Genomic DNA, 21,752 nt, shown 5'->3' with positions numbered 1-21,752 from the left:
AATACAGTTTTAATATTTTCCGAAATTATTCCAAGACTTTCTTGGTTTTTATCTCCAGATCTACTGTTCTTGGAGAAAATTAGAAAGAAAATTAATAGGGCCATGGCTAAATTTATGCCTTCAATTGGGGGCATGTCTTTTAGACATGTTGAATTGGAAGGTAGAATTCCAGGTTTTTATCGGTCAGACAATGTTCATTTGTCTGATGTGGCCCTGGATATATTAAATTTGGATTTGCAGACTAGTGTGGAATTGGCCGTGGCCAGGGTGGGGTGCCAGACTTGTTAATCAAGTCTGGCGGGTGGGGATATTTGTGTGTAAGTTTATGGTATATAGTTTGAGCTGTAAGGGCTAAACTAATTTATGGGAATAAGTAAGAGTATTGGCAAGTAATGTTTTGGTGATAATACGTTTATTATAAATACCAACAATGAAAGAGCTACGGCCAATTATTTCCAACAAATAAAATATTTTATCAAAATGATAATTTCTGGTTTCATAGTATTTATTTATAGAAGGTTAAAGATTTCTGTATTCATTCCCATGGGAGAGGGGAAACAATTAGTTTCCCATCAATATGGGAATGAGACAGAATCAGGTAATAAAGTTAATTAAAAAAAAAAAAAAAAAAAAATATAAGATAGATTGTTATATAGGATTGGTTAATAAGGCAATAAGATGATTGGTCAGTAAATAAGCACGAGCCCTTGGTCAGTTGTTAAGCCTGGAGAGCCTATAAATACAAGTGGACATCCAGAAACCGTTAGCAGAGCGGCGGTGACATCTCAGAAGACACGCCCTCCCTCCCTCCCTTTGTCGTAGCTCTAAGTTGTGTGGTTGTTTATGTCCCTTCCTAAGAAGGGGATATTTGTGTGTAAGTTTATGGTATATAGTTTGAGCTGTAAGGGCTAAACTAATTTATGGGAATAAGTAAGAGTATTGGCAAGTAATGTTTTGGTGATAATACGTTTATTATAAATACCAACAATGAAAGAGCTACGGCCAATTATTTCCAACAAATAAAATATTTTATCAAAATGATAATTTCTGGTTTCATAGTATTTATTTATAGAAGGTTAAAGATTTCTGTATTCATTCCCATGCTACAATGTGTACACCATCACCAGCCGTTATATCTGCTCACCTCAACAATGAGTCATGTAGACTCAGTAGCAATTCTGTTACTTTCATTCAGCTATGGGCTCCTTTCTCCACATCCGACCTGCTACTCTGTGTCCACTTTCAAATAAGCAGCTTCCTGAGAGAATCACATGGATCGTGATAATAATCTCTCATATACATAGTCACGCAGCCACATCGTTGAGCACTGCAGGCGGACGCATTTGCATTGTATTGAGTGAGTTTTTATTGACTATCCTGTAAGTGTGTTTTAATTGGGGCATTTTAATAAATATTGCAAATGGAGAGCACTATGTATCCTGTATTTATTATTGCATGAATCTGGAGCCATAACCTAAGAGGGAATACTGAGCATTATTGCTGGAGTGGAGGAAGGAGAGAAGTAGCGGGCTGTGTATATGAGAGATCATTATCCCTATCCATGTGATTCTCCCAGGAAGCTGCTGTACGTAGCGCACTCCTGAACTCTGCACGCTGTACGTAGCGTACCCCTAAACCCCATACACTGTACATAACGTACTTCTGAACTCTGGACACTAGACGTAGCACACTCCTGAACTCTGTAGGTAGTGTACCCCAGATACAAACAGCCATTTGAGGGCAACCATACTGCTTATGTGGCCCGCTGTGCTACAATGGAAAATTGTATGAAATACTTAACGTAATTTTCCTTTCCTGTGCTAATTTATGGCATGATACTATGACATGTATGTATGCTGCCATGTCAGTGAGGAAAACAGAAAATAGTATCAAATAATTGTAATTTTCCTTTCTTGGCACTAATCCATGGCAGCAACAGCATACAGGTCATATAGTGTGCTGCCCGGTTGGTGCCAGGAAAATGCAATTGGCACCAAGTGTGCGTGCCAATAAAAATGAATCGCACAGCACACTGATTCGTGCATGTCTGTTTGTGTGAATGTGCCCCGGGTCATAAAAACATTAACTTCCTCCAGTCGCCAAGGTATTAAAATGTGGGCATAGCCCCAAAAATGAGGGTCAAATGACGACAATTGTTGGTTTTACAGGCTGGAATGCCAATTGCCTGGCTGTCATGCTGACCTCCTGGCTTCAAGACTTCGAGTCCCTGACAGGTATGCAGAAAGAGGTCCATCTTTGAAGGTTTGAAAGCCTGTGGCTCAGTAAGACAGCCAGCTAACTAGCATTATCAGGAGGAGGTTAGCAATGGCTGCCCCTGTATTTCTCTCAGGGCAGTTTGCAATGGCTGCCCCTGTATTTATCTCAGGACATTTTGCAATGGTTGCCCCTGTATTTCTCCCAGGACAGTAAGCAATGGCTGCCCCTGTATTTCTCTCAGGACAGTTAGCAATGGCTGCCCCTGTATTTCTCTCAGGACAGTTTGCAATGGCTGCCCCTGTATTTCTCTCAGAGCAATGGCTGCCCCTGTATTTCTCTCAGGACAGTTAGCAATGGCTGCCCCTGTATTTCTCTCAGGACAGTTAGCAATGGCTGCCCCTGTATTTCTCTCAGGACAGTAAGCAATGGCTGCCCCTGTATTTCTCTCAGGACAGTTTGCAATGGCTGCCCCTGTATTTCTCTCAGGACAGTAAGCAATGGCTGCCCCTGCATTTCTCTCAGGACAGTAAGCAATGGCTGCCCCTGTATTTCTTTCAGGACAGTTAGCAATGGCTGCCCCTGCATTTCTCTCAGGACAGGGTCCATATTACACTTTGAGACCCTTTATTTATTGACATTTATGTCACTTTTCCCGACAGTGCTTGCTGGGACTTATAGTCCTACATCTACAGCCTCCCTTTTTTTACGAGAGGGATCTGGCTGCAGAATGAGTGGAGCTCCACTCAACATCACACCAGCTATGGACGCTGTGTTCTCGCGAGATTTACAAGCTGTGTATGTCTACACTACAGACTGTATGTTGAGTTCTCGCGAGATCAGCATGGTTGAGATTTTCCATTCATTAGGCTTCCGAGGAGCCCCTGGAAGGGGGCGTGTCCAGAAGTTGTGTACGGTTGTCATAGGGACGGTGTCCGGAAGACCAGCATGGCGAACAAGCCGGGGAAGAAGGAGGCTCAGGGAAGATCCCCACCGGGTAATAATGACTGGGAAAGGGGGATCATGATGACATAAGAGTTTATACTGTCAATAGTTGGCACTAAGAGGTGAACCATGCCAGTGTATAATGTGCTATGGTCTCTATGGTAACACATTACTATGCACAGTGACAGGGTGACAACACAGGGGCAGAAATCAGAGACGGGGACAGCGTTGTCACCAGTGCCTGAACAAGGACCTTCATGGCATGAAAGCTGCAGATTATTATATTAAATTATCCTCCATTGCAAATGTCAGGTCAGCATTTTTGCTAGGCCCCCCCAACGCAAATGTCAAAACTTGGCCCCCCAGCCTCCGACTCTTCCAGGGGTCTCTCTTGATGTCAACGCGCTTTCTGACTGTGCTGGGAGCTCGGAATCCCCCCGGATTATATTCTTCGGCTTGCATTCCTGCTGCATTGAGAGGAGTAGGAGGGGGGGGGGTTCGTTTACGCAAGACCAGAGGCGTTGCTAGGGGGGTGCGGTCTGCACCGGGTGACACCCGCTAGAGGGGTGACACCATCCCGTTTTTTTTTTTTAGCTGACATGCCCAGCCTGCCCTGTGCAATCCCAGTCTGCTCTGTGCCACCCCAGCCTGCTCTGTGCCACCCCAGCCTGCCCTGTACCACCCCAGCCTGCCCTGTATCACCCAGCCTGCCCTGTAACACCCCAGCCTGCCCTGTACCACCCAGCCTGCCCTGTACCCCCCCAAACAGCCCTGTACCACCCAGCCTGCCCTGTACCACCCCAGCCTGCCCTGTACCACCCAGCCTGCCCTGTGCCACCACAGCCTGCCCTGTACCACCCCAAACTTTCCCATGCCACCCCCAACTTGCCCGGTGCCACCCTAACTTGCCCTGTATCACCCCAATCTGCCCTATGCCACCATAACTTGCCCTATACCACCCCAACCTGCCCAATGCCACCCTAACTTGCCCTGTACCACCCCAACCTTTCCCATGCCATCCCAACTTGCCCTATGTTACCCTAACTTGCACTATACCACCCCAACCTGCCCTGTACTACCCTAACTTGCCCTATACCACCCCAACCTGCCCTATGCAACCCTAACTTGCCCTATACCACCCCAAACTACCCTATATCACCCCAACATGCCGTATACCACCCCACTACACCAACCAGCCACTATACCACTCTATACTGCCCTAACCTGCCACTATACTGCCCTATACTATCATTTACAGGGGCTGGTTTGGGGTGCGCCCCGTGGCCGTGCGCTGCCTGCTTGGTGCTGGGCAGCCTAGACAGGGGGGGGGGGGGTGACACCATGTTTTACCGCACCGGGTGACACCAACCCTAGTGACGCCACTGCGTAAGACATCTGTATTTGGGGGGTATCTGGTAATCTAGCTACTTAAGAATAAGAATAAAAGAAGAAACAACGTTGATTGGGAGAGTGAAGTTCCACTTTAAGTCGGAATTATTGGGAATTTGAGATTTACATGAGAGTGACGCGGTGGGAAAAAGAATTAGGGAAATGATTCAGAAACGGTGTGATGTAATACTCCTTCTTGTGCTTCAATGAATAAGCTGAACTGTGAGTTTTGCGCGGCATGAAAAGAGTAGAAATTCTAAGAACCTGATTTTAGTCATTCAGAAAAATAATTTATTATCATGATAAAATATCATATATAAATATCATCGTACGTAGACGCTGCATCCCCAGCAATCTTATCAAGACCTTCCAATTACTAATATACAGCAGGGCTGGACTGGGACAAAAATTTGGCCCTGGACTTCATCCAGACTGGCCCACTTTAACAGGTCTCTCCCATGGCGGCCGGACAACTCCCGCACCCTCCCCGGCCACCCAAGCCCCCTCTCCCCCTTCACTAGCCGTTCTACTTTATTAGAGTAGAACGGCTGGTACTGGTAGTACCAGTGGGGAAGCTAGACATTATTTCACCCGGGGGAACGAATCAGTTCGGTGCCCCCCCTTATGGGACAAGATCAGGCAGAAGTGATAAACTCCCAGGCCATAGCTGTTGAGTCAGCTGTCTGTCCCCTCCCCCCATGCTCCTCTGTCGTCCCCCCTGCTCCTCTGGTCCTCCCCCTGCTTCTCTGTTCCCCCAAGGTGAGCTCTGCGGGGAGGGAGAGGAGGTGAGCGCTGCGGGAAGGGAGAGACAGAGGAGCGGAGGGGGGCGGCGGTCTGCTGTCACTGAAGCCGGCCCACTGAGCCATCGGCCCACCGGGAAACTCCCTGTAGTCCCAATGGCCAGTCCATCCCTGATATACAGTATATATGGGACTTTTCTGGTGGCTCATTACCATATCAACACTGTAAACCACAATACATCAAAACCTTTTTATGTTAACAAACATTAAAAACCCATAAAAGAAAGTGCTAAAATGACTGCCCATGATATGACATTCCCGGTGACGCCTCACCTGTGTGGGACTGACAGCGCTTTTGGTGGTATTTGATCACCGCTGCGTTTCTTATTTTTTGCGCTATAAACAAAATAAGAGTGACAATTTTGAAAAAAACACAATGTTTTTTACTTTTCGCTATAATAAATATCCCCCCCCCCCCAAAAAAAAATCTTCATCCGTTTAGGCCAATATGCAGTCTTTTACATATTTTTGGTAGGAAAAAAAAACACTAAGTGTATATTGATTGGTTTGCGCAAAAGATATAGGGCCAGATTCACAAAGACTTACGACGGCGTATCTCCAGATACGCCGTCGTAAGTCCAATGGCCGCCGTCGTATCTATGCGCCTGATTCATAGAATCAGTTACGCATAGATTTGGCCAAGATACGAGCGGCGTAAGTCTCCTACGCCGTCGTATCTTGGGTGCATATTTACACTGGACGCTAGGTGGCGCTTCCGTTGATTTCCGCGTTGAATATGCAAATGAGCTAGATACGCCGATTCACAAACGTACGTGCTCCCGTCGCATTTAGTTATGCCGTTTACGTAAGACATACGCCGGCGTAAAGATAAAGCAGGTCTCTAGGTGGCGCAGCCCATGCAAAGTATGGACGCCAGAACAAGCGTATCTTTTTACGTCGTTTGCGTAAGTCGGACGCGAATAGGGCTGTGCGTAAGTTACGTTCACGTCATAGGCAGTGTTCGACGTATCTTAGGCATTCTATCTGACGCACGGCACTGGGATACGTCCACGGACGGTAACCACTTGATTGCCCCCTAGTGTTAACCCCATCCAATGTTTGGGTACAGTGTCACACGACCGAGCAATTGTCCGTTAAAGCGACGCAGTGCCGCATCACATAAAAAGGCCTGGTTCGGGAAGGGGGCATATCCTTTCCGGGGCTGAAGTGGTTAAAGTAACAGTGCCGTATTACAAAAAATGGCCTGGTCACGAAGGGGGTTAAACCTTCCAGAGCTGAAGTGGTTAATCACTTTTATTGCTGTCACAAGGAATGTAAACACCCTTGTGACAGCAATAAGCACGTGACAGATACTCTTTATGGAGAGATCTGAGGTCTACATCAGTGGTCATCAACCGTGTCCTCAGGGCCCACTAACAGGCCAGGTTTGCAAGATAACTGAAATACATCACAGGTGATATCATTTGCTGCTCAGTGATTGCAGTATTCTAGTCTGCCTCTCTCTAAGGTAATACATAAAATCTGGCCTGTTAGTGGGCCCAGAGGACAGGGTTGATGACCTGTGGTCTATAACAGTGGTCATCAACCCTGTCCTCAGGGCCCACTAACAGGCCCGGTTTTATGTATTACCTTGGGGAGAAGCAGACTAGAATACTGCAATCACTGAGGAGCAAATGATATCAGCTGTGATGTATTTAGGTTATCTTGCAAACCTGGCCTGTTAGTGGACCCTGAGGACAGGGTTGATGACCACTGGTCTATAAGACCCCAAACCCCTCCTCTGCCCTTAAAGGCATTTAAAACACCAAGATCTGTTTGTTCTAATGCTGTTGATTTTTTTTTAAATGGCACGGTGACATCCTGGTACACCAGAAGTGATATCAGTTCTTCGCTTCTGGATTACCATAGCGGAGAACCTACCTGATCAGTGGCTTTGTTCAGCTTTCCAACCAGCTGGTGGATGTGCCAGCTGGGCGCTCTGGTCTACCGTTGGGAGAGCCCACGCAAGCCGCAGAAGGCAGTGGGAGGGTTAGCAGAGTTAACCAGTAGGGAAGCTTTACAAGAGAGCCAACCACCGGCTCGAAAAAAACGGTACTGGGGTGGCATGATCCTGGTATAACCAGCCAAAGTCCAGTGGCGTACGGAAGTGGTTATGCAGGCATGACTGTTGGCACCACCAGGAAACCCTACTTGAGAAATGCCATGCATCCATAGCTGAAGTGCATGTAGACATAGGGAGTTATTTACTAAAACCGGAGAGTGCAAAATCTGGCGCAGCTGTGCATAGAAACCAATCGGCTTCCAGGTTTTATTGTTGAAGCTTCATTGAACAAGCTGAAGTTAGAAGCTGATTGGCTACCAATGCGATTCTGAGTGCTCCAGTTTTAGGAAATCAACCCATTTGTGGCTGCATTAAGAGCCGGTTCACACAGGGGCAACACGACTCTGGGCGTGACTTCGCGAGGCGACTTACAAGGCGACTTCAAGTCGCCTCCAGGACAGGCGACTTTGCCAGTGGCGACTCAAACAGTAATCAGCTCTGAGGGAGGGGTTTGCCTGAGAAAACTAGTTTCTCTTCCTGTAAAGTTGCTTCAGTTAAGACAGGGGATCCAACTTGGAGACGACTTCCTTTGAAATCAATGGGTAGAAGTCGCCTTGAAGTAGTACAAGAACCTTTTCTGAAGTCGGAGTTCCTGCCCAGGCCAATTTTCAGCTTTCAGCGCTGTCGCACTTTGATTGACAATTGCGCGGTCATGCAACACTGTACCCAAACAATTTTTTTATCATTTTGTTCCCACAAATAGAGCTTTCTTTTGGTGGTATTTGATCACCGCTGCGTTTTTTTTTTTTTTTTTGCGCAACAACAAAAAAAAAGGCCGAAAATTTTGAAAAAAATAAAGTTTTAATTTTCTTCTGTTAATTTTTTTGTAAATAAGTACGTTTTCTTTTTCAATTACGGGCACCGATGAGGTGGCTCTGATGGGCACCGATGAGGTGGCTCTGATGGGCACCGATGAGGTGGCTCTGATGGACACTGATAGGCGGCACTGGTATGCGGCACTGATGGGCACTCATAGGCAGCACTGATGGGCACTCATAGGTGGCACAGATGGGCACTCATAGGCGGCACTGATGGGCACTTATGGGTGGCACTGATGGGTACATATGGGTGGCACTGATGGGTACATATGGGTGGCACAGATGGGCACTGATAGGTGGGCACTGGGCGTGGATGGGCACTGAGAGGTGGCACTGATGGACACTGAAGGGTGTCACTGATGGGTGGCACTTGTTTATTTTCTATTTTGCCAATCAGTGCCCGTTGCCAGTCAGTGCCCATTTGTGGACACTGATTGGCATCTATTGTGCCTATTTTTTTACATGTGGATGGCCATGGGGGATGTACCTGGCCATCCACATGTTGCCCCCTTTCCCTGGTGGTCCTGGCAGCTTCCCTGTGGTTTAGTGTGGGCATCCGAGGGGGGCAAACAATCAGCACGAACCCCCCCTGTAAGGAGAGCCGCCGATCGGCTCTCCTCTACTCGCATCTTTCAGACGCGAGTGAGGAAGAGCCAATCAATGGCTCTTCCTGTTTACATCGTGATCAGCCGAGATTGGATATGGCTGATCACGTGGTAAATAGCCTCCGCCGGAGGCTCTTTGCCGAGATCAGAGATTGAGGATGTCAGACTGACACCACGCATCACCGATCGCCGCGTTGCGCGCCCCCACGGGATATTATCCTGCTGGACGTCAATAGTCGTCCAGTCAGGATTTCACAACCACTTCCCGTACGTCAATTGTCTATTGACCGGGCGGGAAGTGGTTAAGACGACTCTCATTCACTTCCATGTAATTTGTCATGTCGCGCGACTTGGGGCGACACAAGTTGCCCCCCAGGTGGTGGTAGTGTGAACCGGCTCTTAGGCTGCAGCAGATCTGAAGTCCATTGCCAATATTAAATGTATTTATGACTTGATTGTTACAGAGAAAAGGAAGTCAAAGGTATATGAGCAATTAACTCCTCCAGTGCCCAATGAGCTGAGTGAATCCTCTACAAGCAGCGTGCTGATAGGAGAAGAAATTCAGTCCCTCGCAATCAGACTCGGTGATCTGGAGAAGGTGAGATACAATGTTCCGAATCAAAATTCAGATGCATTTTTTGTTTTTAGGAAATTTGAATGTATCCGAATTACAACAGTAATAAATATAAACCTATCCAAAATAAAAAAACAACATTTTGGACAAAATTTGAATAGTTTTTTGATTTGAATTAGAATTTCCAAATAGAATAGAAAATAATATAATAGAATAGACAATAATAGAATGGAATTGAAAGTAAAAGAATAAAATAGAGAAATAGAAAATAAAATAATAGAGTAAAACAGAACAAAATAGAATAGAAAATAAAATAACCGAATACAATTAAATCGAAAATAAAAATCGAATCGAATCAAATTTGCATAAACAAAACAAATTTCAAAAGAAAATTAAAGGAATTTATCGAATTTAAACAAAATTATTTAATGTAAATAACAAATCAAAACGAAACAAATTTATTCCGTTCTGCACATGTCTAATTAGTGGGAATGCTCAATAGCATTCCCAGTATTGTTATTAGTTTTTTAATTATTAGTGGGAATGCTCAATAGCATTCCCAGTATTGTTATTAGTTTTTTATTATTCTTATTAATTTTATTATTCCGTAAGTTTTTTGGCTCTGCGTAACTTCTGCATACTTTCAGCTATTAAGACCATTCAACTTTTAAAATGTTCAGCTCTTTCAGCTAATGATGGGACTTCACATTTCTTTCTACTATTTATACTTTTTAACACTTTTTTGGACATTGAAGTCAATGAGAGCATGGGGCAAAAGGATGGGGGAAATTTTGATGGTGCAGTTTTGATGGGGGCAGTTTTTAATGGGGCAATTTGATGGGGCAGTTTTTGAAGGGGCAATAGGATGGGGGCAATTTTTGATGGGGCTATAGGATGGGGCAGTTTTTGATGGGGCACTTTTTTATGGGGGCAATATGATGGGGCAGTTTTTGATGGGGCACTTTTTGATGGGGGCAATATGATGGGGGCACTTTTTGATGATGGCAGTTTGTTGGTGGTAATACGATGGGAGAAATTATGATGGGGGCAGTTTTGATGGTGGTAATATGATGGGGCAGTTTTGATGGTTGAAATTTTATGGGGCAATTTTATTGGGCAGCTCCTGCAAAAGGTAATTACTTTTAAAAAGATGCTAATTAGTGGGAATGCTGATTCTCGCTTCAACTTTTTCTTACGGTTTTAAGCTTTGGCAATTCAGCATTCCCACACATTTTCTGCAGGAAATGCATTTTCTAGTTCTCAATTATCATTGCTTATTCTTAATCCTCATGCTACTAGCATTAGTAGATGGATAAAGTAAATGGATAGGAAAATATATTGTGTATACAATGGTACCTTGGATTACGAGCATAATTCGTTCCAGAAGAATGCTTGTAATCCAAAGCACTCGTATATCAAAGCGAGTGTCCCCATAGGAAATAATGGAAACTCAGGTAATCTGTTTCAGTGGCACTGCTAGTGTATGCAGTACTGCATGTAACCAGAGGCAGGGGGGGGGTCGCTGGATACTTTCGGAAACACTCGGATGCACTCAGAGGCTGGGTTCACACCGTCCCCGCAAGCGGCTCACTGCAGGGGTCTGGTGCGTGCTGGTTTACCGGTTCAGGTTCGAATTTTTGGCTGAAATAGAACCTGAAATGCACCAAAAAAGGCACGCGTTTTTCAATTCGCATAGGTGTGAATCCGGCCTGAGAATCTCGTAAACACTGGGGAATGGAGTGTTTCCGAGCTGCTCTGAACGGCTCTGAGTGTCTGTTTTTTTTAAAAGTGATTTCTCAGTAAAATAAAGCACAGAGACATGGATGGATGGGGGAGTTTGCTTTAACCGCTTGCTGACCGCCCACCGTAGTTTTTTATGGCGGCAGGTCGGCTCGGCTGCGCAAAATCACGTAATATTACGTGATTTTGCATTGCCCCCTGCTCGCACCTGGTGCCGATGCGAGTGCCCGGCGGACGCGATCACCGCCGGGCACTCGCGATCGCTCATTACAGAGCGAGAACCGGGAGCTGTGTGTGTAACACACAGCTCCCGGTTCTTTCAGGGGGAGAAATGACTGATCGTGTGTTCATACAATGTATGAACAGCGATCTGTCATTTCCCCTAGTCAGTCCCCACCCCCCCCTTCATTTAGAACACAATGAGGGAACATTTTTAACCCCTTGATCGCCCCCTAGTGTTAACCCCTTCCCTGACAGTGAAATTTTTTACAGTAATCAATGCATTTTTATAGCACTGATCGCTATAAAAATGCCAATGGTCCCAAAAATGTGTCAAAAGTGTCCAAAGTGTCCGCCATAATGTCGCAGTACCGATAAAAATCACTGATCGCCGCCATCACTAGTAAACTTTTTTTTTTTTTTATAAAAATGCCATAAAACTATCCCCTATTTTGTAGACGCTATAACTTTTGCGCAAACCAATCAATAAACGCTTATTATTTTTTTTAAGAAAAGTATGTAGAAGAATACGTATCGGCCTAAATTGAGGAAAATGTTTTTTTTTTATATATATATATTTTTTTGGGAGATATTTATTATAGCAAAAAGTAAAAAATATTCATTTTTTTGCAAAATTGTCGCTCTATTTTTGTTTATAGCGCAAAAACTAAAAACCGCAGAGGTGATGAAATACCACCAAAAGAAAGCTCTATTTGTGGGAAAAAAAGGACGTCAATTTTGTTTGGGAGCCACATCGCACGACCGCACAATTGTCAGTTAAAGCGGCGCAGTGCCGAATGGCAAAAAGTGGCCCGGTCATTGACCAGCAAAATGGTCCGGGGCTTAAGTGGTTAAACAATAAAAATGAATCAAATAGAGATTTTGGTTTGTGGTGCTCAGATCCACTTTTAGCAATAAATAGATAACCGGACAGTCTGTAGCCCTCTTTTTGCCTTCGGCTGCTCCTATGTTCAAGGAGGAAGCTAGAGAGTAGGAGAAGCATGGAATCATTATGCCGGATCTGGATGCCTCCTGCCGTCAGTGTATGCTGAGCACAATGGAGGAACCTTCCAGTACTCTCAACATACACTAATGATGAATAGTTCTCGGTATGCAAAGTACACGGGAGGTTCAGTAAATTAAAATCTTGTGTAATGTTGGCAATTAGTTTGACGTTCTACCTCAGCTTCCTCTTCCTTCTTCATTTCCCTTTACTCATCAAAACTTTTCACACGCATCAGCAGTCTCTGGCCGTGTTTCCCAGATGGTGGGGGCCTATTCAGCGTGTGTGACATCAAGCAGTATTGGACTTCCATGGGAGCAATGAATGACAGCGGATTTAGAGTATCTGGCATGGGTCACCTTGTAATACCTGTGTGATCATAGTCAGTCTAAAGGCCCATACACACGATCGGATTTTCCGACAGCAAATGTGTGATGGCAGGATTTTGACGGAAAATCCGACCGTTTGTACGTTCCATCAGACAATTGTCAGATTTTCCGACAACAAATGTTTTATAGCATGCTTAAGGCTCCATTCACACCTAGGCATTTTTACGCCCGACGCTATTGCAGCCTGAAATACGCTGGAGGAGTGATTTAACATTGTCGGCTATGGAGATGGTTCACATCTCCACGCCGAACGCCGAAACGCCGTACGCCTGAAGCTCAAAACAAGTCCCGGACCCTTTTTTTCAGGCGGCTTCGGCGTTCGGCATAGCCGACAATGTCAAATCACCCCTCCGGCGTATTTTAGGCTAAAAAACTACGCGTTTTGTTGCGGAAAATCGCGGGACAAAACCCCGCAATTTGTCGCGGCAAATCACGGTACAATACGCCGCGTTCAGGTGTGAATGCAGCCGTAAAAGTTCCTGTTTAAAAATAAACATGTCATACTTACCTTCACTGTGCAGCTCGTTTTGCAGAGTGGCCCCGATCCTCCTGTTCTGGGGTCCCTCGGTGGCTCTCGCAGCTCCTCCCCGCAATAGGTTACCCCCTCTGGGAAGCTCTCTCCCGACGGGGTTACCTTGCGGGCTTGCTCCCGTGTCATGCACTCCAAGAGCCAGGGATAAAGGTAGTAGTTCAGCAAGCAGGAGCTGTAGCCAGAGGAAACGTATTTAAGCAGGTCAATGTAAATGTAAAAAATCAAACTTTTCCTGGGTAAAAGAACCATGGTATATGTGTGTTGAGTAAAGGGGGAAGTAGGCTCAAGTTTTATTTAACAATGCTCCATTAAGTCTCCACACCCACTTATTTCTGGTCCTAAAATTTGTCTGCAGTCTCTGACCATCTCCTGTAGTATGTCTGCAGTCCTATAATGTGTTTGCAGTCTCCGTAGTAGTAGTATGTCTGTAGTCTCTGACCATCTCCTGTATCATGTCTGCAGTCTCTGACCATCTCCTGTAGTATGATATCTCCTGTATCATGTCTGCAGTTTCTGACCATCTCCAGGATCATGTCTGTAGTCTCCGATCATCTCCTGTAGTATGTCTGCAGTCTCTGACCATCTCCTGTATCATGTCTGCAGTCTCTGACCATCTCCTGTAGTATGATATCTCCTGTATCATGTCTGCAGTCTCTGACCATTTCCCGTATCATGTCTGCAGTCTCTGACCATCTCCAGTATCATGTCTGCAGTCTCTGACCATCTCCAGTATCATGTCTGCAGTCTCTGACCATCTCCTGTATCATGTCTGCAGTCTCTGACCATCTCCTGTATCATGTCTGCAGTCTCTGACCATCTCCTGTATCATGTCTGCAGTCTCTGACCATCTCCTGTATCATGTCTGCAGTCTCTGACCATCTCCAGTATCATGTCTGCAGTCTCTGACCATTTCTTGTATCATGTCTGCAGTCTCTGACCATCTCCTGTAGTATGTCTGCAGTCTCTGACCATCTCCTGTAGTATGTGCAGTCTCTGACCATCTCCTGTATCATGTCTGCAGTCTCTGACCATCTCCTGTAGAGATCTCCAGACTGAGTTGGCATTACCCAATCAGTGACGTGCAGTTCTGTCATATATAAAGGCTGTAATTGTGTGGGTTAAAGAGAACCTGTACTTGGTGTAAAGTTTATTAGCAGGTCTGTGGAGTTCAAAGTTCCATAAACCACACCAAGTGAATTGGCATCATTGTTCAATATTGAAGTTGGGAAATGCTTGAGAAAAGGTAGAACAGGGCACAATACTCTTGGTGGTTTCTATCAATAGAACTTCTCTGTAGATGTACGGGATCACAGGATGGGTTGTGGATAAAGTGGGGTAGGAAGGGTATGTGGATGTAAGAGGCATAGGGGGAGGATGATGATCACAAAATCGGAGAATGCTTGGTGATCTCTGAATGGCGCCTGTGCGGCTGTGCCCAGCGGCCAATCTCCTGAGTTCACAATGCAGCAGAGCCAGTGGCATACCGGGGGGGGGGGGGGTAAGTGGACTCACTGGGCGTGCTGCGGTCGCTTTACATTTCTTTCTTTGTGTTGCCCGTAATCTGGGAGCATAGAAGAAATCTATCAGAGGAGCGAGGAGTAAGGTAAATATTCCATTACTTTATGCCCTTGCTGTTAATAGGATAACTAAGAATTGACACATTGGACTTGTTTTTTGTTGTTTGATAGCTCCACGTGCCCCGACGCCCCAAAGAAGAGCAGAAGTCGTCAGTTACAAATAGAATTTTAATTCGAAAACATCATGATAAAGAGGAGGGCAGAAAAAGACAGTTGTTGGTGGCTCGTCCCGCACCCCAGGATTCTTCTTCCAGAGAACGCACATTTTCAGGTATGCCAGGATTACATGTGTTTGTTCAAGAGTCGGTCCACCTAAAAGTCAGTCAGCCCAATTATTATTATTATACAGCGCCAACAGTTTACACCGCGCTTTGCAACATGAGGGCAGACAGTGCAAATATAATACATTTTAATACAGTAAGAATCAGAGGGCCCTGCTCGTTAGAGCTTAAAGCGGAGTACCACCCTAAAGGGGAACTTGCGCTCTTCTGATTCCTCCCTCCTTCGGTGTCACAATTGGCACCATTCAAGGGGGGGGACAGGATACCTGTCCTTTAATGATGTGCGCTGATAAGACTGCACTGATATTCAGCACTGATAGGCGGCACTGATGGGTGACACTGATGGGCAATGAAAGGCAGCACTGCCTTTCATATTTGATAGGCACAGATTGGCCTCACTGACAGGCACAAATTGGCCTCACTGATGGGCACAGATTGGCCTCACTGATGGGCACTGTTGGGGCTGCACTGATATTTAGGGCACTCTGTCAGTGTAAGGCGAGGAGAGACAATAAACTGCATTTCTTTGTTTACTTTCTTTGTGACTGGCTGTGATTGAACCCAGCTTTACCACGATTGGGGGTTGCATCGCGTCCCAGTGACACAGCATGCCCAAGATCGCCATGCTGCGGGTGCGCAAGCGCGGTGATGTCATATGATGTAGTTCCAGAACAACAGAGCATGCTGCCCACCGTCATTTGTCTATATAGTGGGTGGGAGGTTGTTAAATCTGCTAGTACATTTTTGGTTTTGAGTTTAATACCGTTTAACTATGAAATCAGTTTGGGGTTGACCGACCTTTTAAATGCTATATGTTCTTGTTATCTAAAGTGAACCTTTAACGCCGCTTGTGTTTTAGAAGCAGAGTTACCTCTCAGTGGCACGCATGGTCAGCTTCAGCCACATAACATTCTGGGGAGTTTGCAGGAACTGAGAAAAGAAGCCACAGCAAGAAGGAACATGCAGGCAAGTCTGTTTTACTCACAACTTTGTATTGCAGCATACAGCAGATTTCTCGGGAAATTCTTGCTTTTACGTGTTTTAAATATCGATTTCACAACTGAGGTTATTGCAATTATTTATAAAACTTGTAAATAATGATGAAACGTCTAGGGCTGTCTTAATACAGGGCAAAGACAAGGGGCCAGATTCTCCTACATCCTGCGGCGGCGTTGCGTAAGCTATTTACACTACGCCGCCACAACTTACAGGAGCAAGTGCCGTATTCCCCAAACACTTGCTCCGTAATTTGCGGCGGCGTAGTGTAAATGGCGCGGCGTATGGCCGCGTAATTCAAAGGGGGCGGCTAGTATTCAAATTAAGCGCGCCCCCGCGCTGATTGAACTGCGCATGCGCCGGGCTGAAAAATAGCCCAGTGCGCATGCTCCAGCTCACGACGGAAAACGTCAATGACGCCGACGTGAGCGTCATTGACGTAAAGTCGTATTCAAGAACGACTTAGGAAAACGACGTAACCGACGGAAAAAGCCGACGCGGACCCGACGCCATACTTGACATGGCATACGGCGGACTGGCGTAAGGTTACCCCTCATATAGCAGGGGTAACCTTACGCTTACAGAAACGACGTAAGTGACGACTACACGACGCAAATTCGTTTGGGAATCGGCGTATTAGGCTCATTTGCATAGTCAAATGAGACCTGAACGTAAACGCCACCTAGCGGCCGGCGTCGCATTACATCTAAGATCCGACGGTGTAAGTGACTTACACCTGTCGGATCTTGGCCGTATCTATGCGAAAATGATGCTAGGAATCACTCGCATAGATACCCGGGCTCAGAAACAGACATACGACGGTGTTTCCTGAGATACTCCGTCGTAACTCTTCTGAAAATCTGGCCCACGGTTATTAAAAGCCAAACCATTTTTTTTTTTTTACATTTTTGATGGAGATGGAAATGAATAAAGTGGTAGTAAGGCTGCCGAAAAAAATAATCAGATTTTGTAAGTTTGCCCACTTACAAATAAATGAAGGGTCTATAATTGTTATCATAGGTGTATTTTAAATGATAGAGACAGAATATTAACCAAAAATCCAGAAAAAAAACACGATACAAATGTTATACATGGAGTTGCAGTACTGATGGGCCCTTGTAAGCGACACTGATGGGCCCTGGTGGGCATTGATAGGTGGCACTGGTGGGCACTAATAGGCAGCACTGATTTGCAGTGGTAGGTGGCACTGGCAGGTGGCACTTGTGGGCACAGATAGGGCGGCAGTGGCTCTCCGTGTTCTGGACCAATGTGCCTCTGACAAAAGACGGTGATCAAGTTTTTTTCTCTCCTCACGTTGTCAGTGTGAGGAAAAAAAATTGACGATTACCGTCAAAAATGGTTGTAAAGGCTTAAGTTTTTTTTTATTTATTTTTTTACCTTCATGATTTCTATGTATTGATGGACTTAAGATTGTCCATGCTTTTCCACAATTTTTGTTCTCCAATCCTCAGACAATTTTTTGCTGCTCTTTCTCTTCTCCATACTCCGTGTGGCACACAGAGACACACAACAGAAAGGTGGAATCAATTGTTCACCATTTTAACTTGTTGCCGGTGTGATTTCTATATTGTCAGCACCTGTTAATACAGGTGAGTTTAATGTCAAATTACAGGACTTGGAATTCAATTATTTATTGCAATTTTGAGAAGGTGAAAATCATTTTATACAGTCTATTTTTGGAGTTTTGCGTGAAATGTGTCAGATTTGTTTTTTTGTTAATCTACTTTTTTGTGTCATACCAATACAAACAAAATAAATAAACCCGAGAATGCCTAAACCTTTGTAATTGAAACAGTTTTCTAGGAGAAGCGGTGCATTATCAGACAAAAATGCAGGGGTGCCAAAATGTTTGCCCATGACCAGGGGCGGACTGACAACTCATGGGGCCCCCGGGCAATAGAAGATTATGGGGCCCCTGGGCTTACAGATGGCCACCACGCCAGGAGGCAGTGCAGAGGCGGGGCAGCTAAAATCTCAGGATTTTCACATCAAAAGAATGTCGGTTTTGGACATATCAGGGACAGATGTAAAAAAACATAGATTTTTACATACTGTCCCTGGTTTTACTGAGCCTGGCAACCCTACTGGGGCCCCCTAGTGGCATGGGGCCTTTGGGCACTGCCCGAGTGACTCAATGGTGAGTCCGCCCCTGCCCATGACTGTATATCCAGGCCTTTGGGTATGGCCATGTTCCCCTTTCTCATGGACTAGCATGTCTGTTATAAGTGTTGCTGTTTAATATTCATATGTTAACTTTAAGTCACATTTTGTGTTTAGGTTGCTGAGCTTGTCCCAGAACGGACACCAGATTTCCTGAGTTTGGGAACACAGGATGAGGCTGGGAGACTCCAAAAGAAGGAGAAAATCTGCTGTCACCACAATCAGGATAATGCTCTACTCAACTGGCAGTATCACATGGACCTGAGGAAGAGGCAGCTCGACTCATTATCCCGTTAGTTATTTTAACTACTTACCCAACATGTAACACTTCAAAATGGCACACACTTGTGGAATGGTGCCAAACTTTGGTACATAAAAATCCCCATAGGCAACGCTTCATTTTTTTTACAGGTAAAATTTTTTGAGTTACAGAGAAGGTATTGGACTAGAATTATTGCTCTTACTGTAATGTTTGCAGCAATACCTCACATGTGTGGTTTAAACGCCGTTTACATACGTGGGCACAACTTACGTTTTTTATTGTTAATTTTACTTCATTTTTCTAGTTTGATGCTTTCTTTAAAAAAAAAAAAAAAATGTTGATGACTTTTTTTCCTATTACAAGGAATGTACCATATTTTCCGGCGTATAAGACAACTTTTTGGATGCAAAAAAATGCATCCAAAGTCGGGGTCGTCTTTTATATGCCAATGACAGTCTCCGTCAGGCTGCGGGCATCCATAATTTAAAAGCCGCGCCTCCTTAGACTGTTCCGTGATAGGCGGAACACAAATTTTCCCAGCGGGGGCCTCTGTTTAGTGTTCCGCCTATCACGGATGCCTTCTCATCCTCAGACGAGAGGACATCCGTGATAGGCGGAACACTGAACAGAGGCCCTTCTGGGAAAATTTGTGTTCCGCCTATCACGGAACAGTCTGAGGAGAAGGCGCGGCTTTTGAATCATGGATGCCCGCAGCCTGGAAGACAGAATCTGCCAAAAAATAAGGTAGGGAGATCGTCTTGCCTGGCACAGTGGGGGCAAATGATGGCACAGTTGGAGCAAGTGATGGCACATTGGGGGAAAATGATGGCACATTGGGGGCAAATGATGGCACAGTGGGAAAAAGTGATGGCACAGTGGGAGAAAGTGATGGCACAGTGGAGGCAAATGATGGCACAGTGGAGGCAAATGATGGCACAGTGGGGGGAAAGTGATGGCACAGTGAGAGAAAGTGATGGCACAGTGGGGGCAAATGATGGCACAGTGAGAGAAAGTGATGGCACAGTGGGGGCAAATGATGGCACAGTGGGGGCAAATGATGGCACAGTGGAGGCAAATGATGGCACAGTGGGGGAAAGTGATGGCACAGTGGAGGCATGTAATGTAATGGCACAGTGAGATTTGAAAAAGCCTGTTTCTGTCAGCAGTTGTTCTGGCTACCCCTCAGCTTCCAGAAAGACTAGTAGGAAGGGGGTCGTCTTATATGGCGAGTATATCCCAAAACCAACATTTTTCCTGGAAAAATAGGGGGTCGTCTTATACGCCGGCAAATACGGTAAACATCCCTTTTTAATAAGAATAATGTGTGACAAGTCCTCTTTACAGTGAGATATGGGGTTAATAAGTCCCCAGATCTCATCTCTAGGCTGGGAAGCCTGAAATAAAAAAAGATCTCAGCTTCCCAGCCTGGCCGACTGTCTTTTTTTCAAATGCAGAAGCCGGGCGTGATGTCATAACATTGTGCCTGGCCTCCGAACGATCATAGAATCGACGCTTTCTGACAAGTTTTTCTGACACCAAGAGAAAATTTGTGACATGGGAGGGATCTCCAGCAGATTGACAGTCTCAGCTCTCTTCCTGTGTGCTGTGTGAAAGGGGAGTCCCTTCCCTCCAATCAGCTCTCAGAGCTCTCCTCACTGAGCTCTGTAGAGTGTAACTTCAGTTCTCTGCCCCCTTTTTTCTGAGCTCTCAGACAAGCTTATACATTCAGCACTTTGAACTGATGTAGAGAAGAGAAGACTGTAGATAAACAGATAGAAATTAACTAAGAGGATTTGTTTAAACTCTGTGTATTACCTGAGGATAATCCCTTCACTGGGTATATGTAAGGTATTACAACCACTTTAATGCTACATTTCTCTCTCTTATGGCCTTCTCAATATTAAATGTTCATACAGGTCGCCTGGGTAAGCCTAATGAGCAGCTTGTGATGAACGTTTGTGATGATTATCGCTGGATCCAGGAGGAGAGACATGCTATAGACCGCTGTATCCCAGGACTAGAAAGCGGCAAGGTGGGTTGGACTTTACAGCCGTATACAAATGATAAATGTTATTGGACACAGACATTAAACATTTATCTCCTACAGGGTTATCGTGTTGGAAGTGAGTTCTGGAGCTTGCCTGAGCGGATTGGCAATGAGCTGAGTGGATTGACAATAACACTCACGCAGCGTGAACGTGGTTACCCATCGCCTATCACTCACATAGGCAAAACCTCTATCATCAAGCAGGAGACAGGTATCACACAAATACTGCCCTAAGGGGGTTTCACGGGGAGATTTTAGAGGTGTTGACAGCTTGATTGAGCCTAGTACTTGACCTTTTTTTTTCATTTACATTTTCTGGTCCTCCAGCTGCTCATATCAGGAAAGATGACAGGTGTCATCACTCACATAGAGTAGTCCCAGAGCACTCTGTAAGGGAAGTGTATTGAAAATCCCATGCAGAAAAACTGTACAATGTAGTCTAAGTCTAAAATACATGGACTTTGGCCTGTTACTTGTATATTGCTACCTCTAGTGTTCAAAAGTAGTATTACTCCAATTTATCATTGTCTCAGCAGGTCTGAAGCAGTAGTATATTATTTTACCATGTTAGCCATCGAATAAAGCAGAAAGTATGGAGTTTAAGTGATACCCATTAGGCCTCATGCACACTGGGCACTTTTGTGGACGCAAGGCACAAGCACAACGTCCACCCCCTTCCTCTGCCGGCAGCCTGTAAATGGCTGAAAGCTGCTCTGGCTGGATGGTGCACCAAATGTAACTAATGTTTAGGCCAGCTTTCACCCAGAGACGAGTACAGACTGCTTGCATTCTGGGCCTTCATTCTTGGGTGCATACTGCCCTAAATGTTAGTACCACCCAGTGCAGCGTCCAGCCAGAGCAGCTTTCAGCCTCTGATAGATGGGAACTTACTAAGACTGGAGCAATCAGAATATGGAACAATTGTGCAGCTTCTAGCTTTCTTTTCAAGCTTAAAGCAGAGTTCCACCCAAAAATGGAACTTCCACTTTCCGGATCCCCCCCGGAGTCGCATTTGGCACCTTTCAGGGGGAAGGAGGGAGCAGATATCAGTATTAGTGGCGACCTACGCCACGTCCGGCGCCTCCTCTGCTCCCCCCCTCCGCTGTCTTCTTGGAGAC

At 45.4% G+C, this 21,752-nt stretch overlaps 1 protein-coding gene across 1 annotated transcript in view; it reads left to right on the top strand.

Annotated features, from left to right (window-relative positions):
* Positions 1-1,864: 1,864 nt before the first annotated feature.
* The window catches only part of LOC120918872 (MYCBP associated protein), a 59,765-nt gene continuing 39,877 nt past the window's right edge, over positions 1,865-21,752 (top strand). Inside the window, exons 1-8 of the mRNA XM_040330726.1 lie at positions 1,865-2,234; positions 3,084-3,211; positions 9,298-9,431; positions 14,979-15,138; positions 16,008-16,114; positions 18,443-18,617; positions 20,504-20,619; positions 20,695-20,845. Of these exons, the coding sequence (XP_040186660.1) occupies positions 3,163-3,211; positions 9,298-9,431; positions 14,979-15,138; positions 16,008-16,114; positions 18,443-18,617; positions 20,504-20,619; positions 20,695-20,845 (892 nt within the window). The 5' untranslated portion in view covers positions 1,865-2,234; positions 3,084-3,162. The remainder of the gene's footprint in view (positions 2,235-3,083; positions 3,212-9,297; positions 9,432-14,978; positions 15,139-16,007; positions 16,115-18,442; positions 18,618-20,503; positions 20,620-20,694; positions 20,846-21,752) is intronic.

The sequence above is a fragment of the Rana temporaria genome, chromosome 12 (assembly GCF_905171775.1).
Source record: "Rana temporaria chromosome 12, aRanTem1.1, whole genome shotgun sequence".
NCBI lineage: Eukaryota > Metazoa > Chordata > Amphibia > Anura > Ranidae > Rana > Rana temporaria.
The sequence above is the reverse complement of the archived record's forward strand: the minus strand, read 5'-3'. Positions and strand labels throughout refer to the sequence as shown.